Below are 10,636 nucleotides of genomic sequence, written 5' to 3'. Positions count from 1 at the left end.
GAATTCGCTGCCGACTGAGCTAGTCCAAGCGACTTCGCCGGAGTCCTTTAAGAGGAAACTTGACATACCCTTACGGATTATGATTTGCCAATTGCCTTTTCCTCTTTTATCGTTATTGTACGTAGGTTGCTGCCTGGAGGTGTCAATGATCCACTGCTACCAGACACGGAAGCCCGTTAAGCGAAACCTTCTTGTATTCTGTCCTCAACTACTTGAACCACTTTTATGCCTTCGCTCACGAGCCTCCTCTCATTAAGGTTTTTAGATTTCACAGTATCGGGATTCAGACAACTGACAGAAGAAGCTATTTGAGTTAGTAAACTGTATTACTGGTGCTTTATAATAAACGATTATTGTTCATGTAAACATGCTGTTATTGAACAATGAACATTTACCGTTCGTGGTTCTTACTTAACCGTTACTTTCTGAATGTTGCTTAATGAATTTAAAAACCTATGCGTCGAAAATACCGACTAGTTGTTCTAGGTAGTGGAGGAGTAGGAAAAAGCGCCTTAACAGTCAAGTTTGTTTCTGGAAAGTTTGTGGAAAAGTACGACCCCACAATTGAAGATTTTTATCGCAAGGATATTCTGTAAGTTTCACAATGTTACGTCTCCATCTTAAGCTTTAAGTCTTTTACCATTCATTCCTTCTAAATATAATCAGTATGTTTATCGCTTTACACCCCATGTGTTATATATTTGCGTACTTAAAGTTGGATACATAGCTTCTTATTATTCTTGTCATTTGTCTGTCCTTCCAGATTTTCTACTCACAATTAATTGCAAAGCAAATATTGTTTCACCGTTTTAAGCAGTAGATAGGGAGCATTATTCTGGGATACAAGAGTGGAAGATACCTATTAAGAAAAAGTCAATGCTAAGGAACGCTTCTGTATAACTCATGATTTTTTTCCTGTGCTACGTAACAATTTAGTAAATTGTTTAGTCAATGCAACCACACTAAGTTCGATTATTTAGTTGTGTAGGGCACCATTACTTTCTGAATTTAAATATCAGTCATACCGAATTACATCGTTTACTCATTTTATCATCTTTGATGTCTGCAGTTGTCAAGTGTTGCGTTCAGTAAGGATGTATCTTATCATATATGATGATGTTTTATGTGGACTGTGGAGCTGTATTTAAAATATAGTATATGCCTAAATGTAAATATACACGAAGTGGTAGAAATATTTCCAATGGGAAGTTCTCACCTTATGTAATCGTTAAAAGGGTGTAGTTTTTAAATCTGGTTGGTAATGTTTCATCCTGTCGTAGTCAAGTTCTGTTTATAAAATGCGTCAAAATGCTAGTATCTAATCAGTGTGCATGGAAATGGTATTTTTATGGTCTTCAAAAAGGTATCACCTGACTTAAACTCTCGAGAAATTCAGTGTCAATGCACACTTTCATTATTCCTTTTAGACGGCCGCTGATTGTAATTCTAAAGAATATTTCCGCCGTTAATTTATTGATGATTCAGCTGAAGCTCTCACAAAATTCAGCTAGGAATTCTTTATTTGCTCTTAACTTCTGTGGCGATTGTATTTTGGGAACGCTAAAATTGAACTATCAAGCCGATAGTCTTGACGTCATTCGATAATAAAAATATATCTAATCCTTCTGAAAGTCTGGTAAGCTCATTGACTGACTGAATTTCTACATCTTCGGTCCCAAAGCAAATCACCTTTCAAGAATGTAATATTTATATACTCTCTCCCAAAGTGACATTGTAACTGTAAACCTGAAAACAATCTGTATATTTTTTGGAAATTCTGCTGTAGTTCATAGAGATTTTGTTCAAACTGTTCGTTAAAAAGCATCTGTTCAGGATAGTCTTTTGTTAATGACGCGTTTCATTTTTAATTTAAGCTAGAATTCTTAGGTCATATGCATAAAGTTTTCTTCGTGGTCTGTCATGATGGGATTTAATCCTCGAAAATTAACACTCCCAGACTTTGATTCTATGTGTTGCTAAACGTTTAGATAACATCAAAATAATATGTTATTTACCGACAAGAAAATGGGGTCAGAGATCGTCTCTTATTGTCCCAATATGAATACTGTAACTGTTTAATGGGCTCCAAAATTTGACTGGTCTACTTTCTTTATGTAAAACCCATATGGTGTAAACTTTGTATCGTAGTTAAATGTCTTTATTTATCATGTAAGGGTAAAACATTACTTAGTTTTTACCTGATTAAGTCTACTGACATCTTCAACTGATGTGATTGCATAATCGGGGCAGGGACATACAGCTGACAGAACTAGGATTATACTTATCCATACACATTTTCGTCCCCTTCATGTTTTAAAAGATACGTTTTATCTACGATGATTATATAGAATTTGACTTCTACTTTTCGCTTTATAACCATCTGAGAAGAACCCAAAGATAACAAAGCTGTCTTGGCTTCAGAAGCCAGTTGGCAAATCATATGTATTTATAGAACTTATTAAAATGTCACTTACAGTAACATAAAAATTCTTTCTGGTTTCCTTAAATTTTCTTTGACTTTTTCATTTCATCTTTATTTCAATACCTGGCTATCCTTATACCTCGTCTATTCAATGAAATTGCCTTGGTCCTTCCGAGTGGCGTCATTCGTCTTCTTAAAATAAATCTCCAGTCAGTCGGTTAGTCATTAGCAATGTTAAACCTGGCGCTTATATCAATTGGTCCAAGTTTCACAATATCAGCACAGCGAGATTAAATTATCAAAATAAATCCCTTAGTAGAAGTAGTAATAGTACCAGTGGTAGTTTAATAGTTTACCCAAAAACGATATATTTCGAGAACGAATAAATTTATAAAAAAGAAATATAAGATAACTCTAAAGCTCAAGATCTAAGAGGCTACAAAGAGTGAATGCATCTGCGCCATTGCAAACGATTCTGAGTGACTTCACTCCACTTCTCCAATCGTTGATCGATATAGTCCTACGGACCCCAACCTGGTAGCCTTCACATACTTACACGGTTTAACCCAACAGTCAGTGGCAAACATAGCTCGTCCTGATAGGGAATGGTTGTGTATAAATAATACGCGTCTCAACTACCTGAGTTGATGAATACTTGGCACAACGCTAATTGATTCATTATCTTACCCACTGTTATAATTTTCCTTATTACGACCCAGCTATTCCTATTGCTTAGTATTCTTGGACACCAATTCACTCGACAAGTCCCCAAATCAGAACACGGTTGAACAGGACAGAAATTATATTCCGAATAACAAGGGTAGATGGAAATGAGAAGCACAATAAGAGAAACGTCAGTATATTTATAGTTTTTACATGAGAAAATTCTAGAGTGTTCTCCAAGTATCGACTAGCGCTGATTGGATGAGAAATAACCAATCGGCGTGCACCAACACAATTGTGCGCGGAACATGCTTTAATCCAATCTATGTCCCTCTAACACCTAGTATGCTGCATCTAGTTTTAATTTTTCTCACTCGGTCTCCCAACATACCCGAGTAATCCTTTGGAAGAATCTATGATTGAATACTCGTGAACTACGATCAGCCTTTATTTTCTAAATGCAGTTCATAAGCATAAAGTAGTGCAAAAAAGAACTGCTTCTCAGCATACTCATCCTTTGGTTGATAGACGTCCATCTCGCCTATGCTATATATGCCACTGTAGCTCCTTCTGTGTCATTATACAACTACGTGATTAACCTTAGCTTTTATATAGACTTTAATGATTAAGATAGCATGTGACTATGGAGTCATCTTTACTTTCCTAATAACTGTATTCTTTTCATGGGACGTTGTAACCGATGCATATACCTCTTGTATCCATATCCTTATAATTCTACGCGTATGCTTACGTATGCGTGAATGTATACTTATTACTCTACCCAACCCCTGTCTCCTTGTCGCACTATGCGTTATCCATTGTAAGTAGGAACGTTTACCTTCTCCGCTTCCCATCTCTTCGTCTGTCTGCTGAAATAAATATATGAACATTTGAAACAATCGTATTCGGCTTTTTGTAGCCACTTTGTTATTAACGGGATTTTCTGACAGAATATGTGAGATATAAGTAGGATGTATATTTCGTTTACATCACCAACTATTCGACCATGTTGGGGTCACAACACAGTCATCAAATCTCAAGTTGAAAATCACCAACTGAGGTTTTTGAATCTATGCCGAGATTTCGTCAAGCACCAGTCCAAGACGAGCGGTGAAAACTCCCAAATAAGTGAATTCGTTGATGCTCGTTAACTTAGACCAGTCATGAAACGATAGTTTTCATTTAAAAGAAATGAAACATTGAACACTCTTTGTTTCTCAAGGTAATCAAAAGACTGTATTTTGTCGTCTGTATACCCTAATTCTCCAACTCCTAACCGATGTCTGAGTGGGATTTTCTCTCAATTATTAGACAGACCTGCGACTAAAATTTTTATCGCTGATCGTTTATGGGGGATCTTGGAAATTGACAGGATCTGAACTTAATTACCCAGTCGTGACAATAACATTCGTCCTTATATTACCTGAGATCATATCCAGGCTGTTATGAAACCATTGACACCTTGGAATAGAGATTGAAGCACTTTATCTAGGCTAGCTACTGTGCTATGGTTCGTTCCACCATGATATAATACGTAGCCTCCACAAAACTCAACAAAAAATGAAGACGAGAATGTGAGCGGACACTTTTATGGGAAATTGTTACCAATGTAGGCAGATAACTAAAGCTAAAGAGACTTAAATATTAACTAGTAATCACGTAAATATCCCATAGATGTTGGTGAGTGAGGACCATTAAATGATAAGCAACTGATATCTATCAGAGAAGAAAACCATGTGATAAACATTGTTCAACTATCAAAGTAGTCGGTCAGTCAGTCAGTCTTAACGTAGAACTTCGTACGTACGTACTATCAAAGTAAGAAACCTATTACACATTGATTTGGACTGCTTTCTACGACTAAGATGTAAGAGAAGTAGTTTCAAGTCTCTTGGATCACAATCAATATATGGGGTAATTTGCTATTGGTTTGTGCTGAATCGTCTGACCGAATGTAGTGTTGATATTTTATTTACTGGTTAGAGATATTATGTTTCATTACGCTTATACAATAACACATGATCGTTTTACTGTTTTAATCTTAATTATTATTTATTGTTTTTTTCGGTATCTTTTACTACATGGATTGTGTGCACATTCTCTTATGTTAAAAAGGTAACGCTTATAATCAATAAGGCTTACCTAATTATTTGTTAGTTCAGTCAACTTACTCGTAAAATTTATTTCAAGTGTTGTAGTATAACGGTGATACGGAGTATCTTAATGATTTTGCCAACTTGATCTAAGTTCTGTTGGTAGGTGCGGACTACTTGGTTTGGCCCCTCACAACGACCGTGGTCAACACGGTTCAAAGTTAGTTCCAATGGAATATATACAGTTACTTTTTATCGCCTGATTTTCGAGTTCCAACATTCATGTTTTTAATCAATAAATTTATCCCTTTTCAAACCATATTCTCCATCTTATAGTCTTCTCCATTGCCAATAGTACTTTTATTTTGACCGTGTTCTATCCATCTTGTTGGTTTGATCTCTCTTTGCTAATTTGGTGTAGTGTCTTGGTCATATATCGACTATGATTTGCTGTTTGTTGTCTTATTTACCTGAGGAGTTAATTTAAGGTTATTAAGTGTCAATTTTTTTTTTAAAAAAAATTGACATACACATGAAATATCAAAATGTAATTAATCAAGTGTAAAGTTCATTGATTAATCTTTCATCATATATTTTTACTTCAAGTAAATCTCAAAAGCTGTATAACTGCCAACATCAGAACTAAGGATACTTTTCTTTTAATTATTATTACTATTGTTCATTTTCTAAAATGTAAATTGACATTCCAAGTAGGTAAGACATATTTAAAATTTTTACATTTAGAGTTGATGGTGTTCATCATACTCTAGAAATTTTGGATACTGCTGGAACAGAACAATTTTCTTCCCTGAGAGATTTGTATATACGAAATGGCCAATGCTTTTTGGTTGTTTATAATCTTGCCAGCCGTCAAACATTTAGTGATATACGTAACATGAGAGACAATATATTGAGAGTAAAGGGTCTTCAACCAGGCTCTGTAAAGTCTGTACCTATAGTTCTCGTTGGAAATAAAGCTGATTTGGCACTAAATGGTCATCGGGAAATAGATCCACAAGAGTCTGAAACACTTGCCGCCCAATGGTGTTGCCCGCATCTAGAGACTTCTGCAAGAGATGACGTTGGAGTGAATGAAGCATTTTTAGAAGCAGTACGATACTTCCATAAATATAACTGGGATATATATATATATATATATATATATATATATATATATATAGTGCTCATAAGCAAGCTATATGAAGTTAATACTGACTCGTTAGTTAGTAAAAATTGTTTTAATCAATTATTTGATGTATTTTCCGTTGAATAAGGAATGTAGATATTTTTATTCACCTCAGGATAACAACATGATAGTTACATGGTAAATTATGTACTAAATATTGCCTCACTTAACTTCATGTATTAGACTTAATTCTAAATATTTATATTTCACTTAAAAATGAAACATTAATTCATCACATCAATGGATTGGTAGATTGGGCTAACACGGTACTTATTCCATTGAAATCATGAATCAATCAATGCTAGGTCACCATTAAAAACCTGGAAGCATTGGATTGCCGTTTCTTTCTAGTATGAGACTCCTCAACAGTGTCCATCCACAACCTCACACTCGGGAATCGAACCCAGGACCTTCGGTTTCGCGCGCAAGTGCTTAGCCTCTAAACCACTGAGCCAACATCTGATGGTATTAATGTCTAACTCCAACCAATTCACGATATTGCGCAACAATCTTTCATTGTCTTCGGTGGATAACTTCCTCACACCCGACACGATTGAACCCCACTGATTATGGTTCCTCACTAGAACTCCGAGAATTCTCCCTCGGGTGCGGGTTCGTAGATGTATACTGTTAGGGAGTCCCATACTAGGATGAAGTGGCTGCCCGCTGCTCCCAGGTTTTCAGTGGTGGTCTAACATTGATCAGTCCATGATTTCGTTGAAACTCAACAATCACCTCAACCCTGTACCGACAGAACTTATTGCTATCTGGTTCCCAGAAAAAACAATATGAATTAAGTTGATCCACTGTATAATATTGTTGACATCTTACTTTATTCAAATCAAAATTTCAATTATTGTTAATTAACTCAATTGATTTCGCGTTTGATGATAAAGTTAAAAAAGAGAAGTGAGATTATAATCTAACTATCCAAACAATTAAATTTTACTCATTGGCTTGGAGCTTGTAAATAGTTGAAGTTATACTGCTCACTTATCAGACAGATAGCGTTTTGTTCTCCCATAGTTTATTTATGTGACTCTTGATTTGTCGTATATTTGATTATTAGGTTTCACCTATTATGAATTAACACAGATAAAATTATCATGTCTAAATTATAGATAACCTTATTAAACTGACTGACTTCAAGGACATCTGATGCGAATATTCTGCTTTAATTATGCTTATATGCTTTCACTTTTAAAATTTACGAAACAGGTTCGGCTTAGAAACTATCGTTCAAGCGCTTGATTAGTTAAAAGTGCTATCCCTTCCATTATCTAAAGCTTTGATTTCAGTATAATTCAAATATTTGACTCATTGGCAGAAACTGTTCTTCTTGTCTTACATGATCTTGCTATCCAAATGGAAGTGGATAGAACAGCCCTCAAATGCTCTGTTACGGCCGAAAGTGGGGAGGGCCCGCCCTCTCAAAATACTCTTACATGGCCACGCGTATACAGCCTCTGCCAGGAAAGTCCTACTCACTGCCTTCTCGTGGCGGGGGTGTTGTTTACGAAATTGAGAGGACAAAAAGCGAATGTCCGGCGCTTTAACAGGGTTGGTGGACACGGAAAGTCCACCCAGGAGAGTTGGAAAACCCTGATTCCAAACCAATGATGCCCATGGGTTCCGGTATCCTGAAGGAACAAATGGCGTATGCATAAATTGTTGGTCATCGGTTATCATGGGTTTGCATCTCTTTACGATGCTCCACTGCCTTGTAGATCAGACCTTTAGGTCAAAGGCTCGGGGTGTGACCCCCTAATGAAACCACCAGCTTCGATCTGGGCACCCGGACAGTATCATAGCCCTCACACAATTAAATGAAATGACAATTTTTTGTGTGGCGCATATATATCTGGTGCCCCCTTGTACCAATATTTATATGTTCAAATAAATAAATAAATAAATAAGACAGAACAAAGGATAAATTCCAATCGATTGTTTAAAGTTAAAGCACTCAAACTGTTGAACCATTAATTCACTAAATGAATAGTTTACTGGAGTATATTTCCTTACCTTAACATAATAGTGACATTTGAAATCATCACCACTCAATGTTTCTTAGGTATTTATCATAAACGAGATAAAAGTACCTGGTTTATTAAAAAAAAGAAATAATTCTATTTATATATGCAAGTATACTTTCAAATTTTGAATGGAAAATTAGTTAAGAGAGACAGTTCTTTGTGATACAAACTCGTACTATATTGCCTATTTCTCATTTCACTTTTTTAAGCATTAGAAGCATATCCCGGTTGTTGAAATTAGTTGCTCAGGTCAATAGCATTTTAAATTCTCAACCAGAAATATAAATATTTTTGGTGGTTGAAGAAACTGACTTTCAGCTATTTTTTGGTTCTTTAGAAAAAAATAATGATGGCTTTATTGAATAGCACATGTTTAGTTACAGTAAAGAATTCTCAGCAAAAATTGTGAAATATTGCCACAGACCCCCTATTTCTATGGATTAAACTTGTGAATATCCAAAAAATGTTTGAAAAGTATTTAAATAATGATTGGCTAAGATTTATATTCATTCGCAAATTTTCACGACTAATATTGCTTTCATAAAATGTCTTTTCATTGCACAATATGTTTCTCCAAAAGATAGGCCAGAAGGTGAATCTATTAATCATCATGATGGTTCTTCGTGAATCTCTCAGTAATTAAATTCACTATAGGTTGTAAACATTAGTCAGGTAAAACTGATAGGAAACGGAAATTTCTGGCAATAAATATACGTTTGAAAAGTAAGTAGTTCAAACGTTTGAACAGCCCACTGCTCACATGTACAAACCCTGTCTAAAATACTTTAAATTGAACAGGTTACTGGTATTGCTAACACTGCACAAAATGTATAACCCAAAATCAGGCACACTAATCTATACTCTATTACAAAATTAAATTATAAGTTAATTGGTTTTAATCTTTAATTCTGCAAGAAAAGGTCTAATAATCTATTATTTAGCTCAAAAATTAGCCAACTGTAAGTATCGAAGTGATAATAATGCAAATACTTTTCTTCTACATACGTCAGCAATAATAAGACTATGTATGGAAATGGAGATTTCCAAGAGATTATGCACTTTATATCCGCTTCAAATTTTTAGTCTTTATTCCATACTACATAAACGGATTATGATCATTATCGTTGCATAAACTAGTTGGTATTATTCTTTAAAATGTCTTCTATCTATCATTTTCAATGGTCATCATCACATCCAACTCAAAACCTGACACAAGTATACATCGTTTACAAATTGCCAATACAATATTTGATGTTCATAGATATTTCCTTATCTTGTTAAATAATTTATCTTTTGGCATTTACTGTAACTCAAACTAATTTCATTAGCTTTGATAGACCTATTTATTTTCATATTGCTGTCAGGATCAGTGAATTCACTATTATTTTCTCCCCTCTAGTCGCCTATCGAGTGGTTGATTGTGTCATTCTTTCTTATTCACACTTTTGTGTGGAATGGTTTACTGACTTCAATGAATGTTTTACTAGATTAAAAGTTCTACTTTTATTAATTAGTTAACAACAATATCTTCGTTTATTATTTTTTTGGAGGGGAAAGGGTTTTCATTTTATTCGTAATAATTTATTGCATTATTTTATCGATTTCAGCTTTTAATGCTTGAACCGAAACGTCGAACCTTGTGCGTAGTTCTATAGACAAGAAGTAGTACTTTTATTTGTAATCATTGAAGTATGATGTAAACACACTTGTACACGTACGCCTTGCAGAAGATAATTTGAAGTATAAGACAATGGAACAAATGCTTTTTGTTATCTGGATTGACACAAATAAAATGTGCTTTCAATTTTCGTCAAATTACCAATTCACACCAATTTATTGCCATGAATTCATAAAAAATTAATTGCTGATGTGTTCGATTGAGTTAATTGGTTCCTGTCATCTTTATTGTTTGTCATCATCAATACTATTATTATCATTATTATTCATAATTATCAAAAGGGAAAAAACGTGCCTCCTCAATGTGTAAAAATCATAATTCTGTTTGTTTCTTTTTTTCTTCTCATTTCTCTTAATGTTTTTGTTTTAAGACGAAATATTGTATGTATAACTCTGTGCGTATTCTTGTTGGACTTCAACATACACACACACACACGATTAGTTGTTGTCTTCATCTTTTTTTCTCTGCGTGTTCTGTGCCAATTTTATATTCTTCTGCTGCCTTAGATTCTGGTGCCTTAAATATTTATTATGTTATTTATTTATATTATGTTATCTGTAT

The 10,636-nt window shown here is 34.6% G+C and overlaps 1 protein-coding gene across 1 annotated transcript; it reads left to right on the top strand.

The window, feature by feature from the left end:
- Window positions 1–455: 455 nt before the first annotated feature.
- On the top strand, window positions 456–10,052 carry Smp_129070 (putative rap1 and; the record flags this gene model as incomplete). The annotated part of the gene is made up of 3 exons (XM_018793682.1): window positions 456–592; window positions 5,923–6,289; window positions 10,005–10,052. 3 exons carry the CDS (start codon window positions 456–458, stop codon window positions 10,050–10,052), a joined length of 552 nt encoding a protein of 183 aa, XP_018648170.1.
- Between the last annotated feature and the right edge of the window lie 584 nt (window positions 10,053–10,636).

Source organism: Schistosoma mansoni, chromosome 1 (genome assembly GCF_000237925.1).
Source record: "Schistosoma mansoni strain Puerto Rico chromosome 1, complete genome".
NCBI classification, from domain to species: Eukaryota; Metazoa; Platyhelminthes; class Trematoda; order Strigeidida; family Schistosomatidae; genus Schistosoma; species Schistosoma mansoni.
This window is presented reverse-complemented; position numbering and strand designations above follow the sequence as displayed.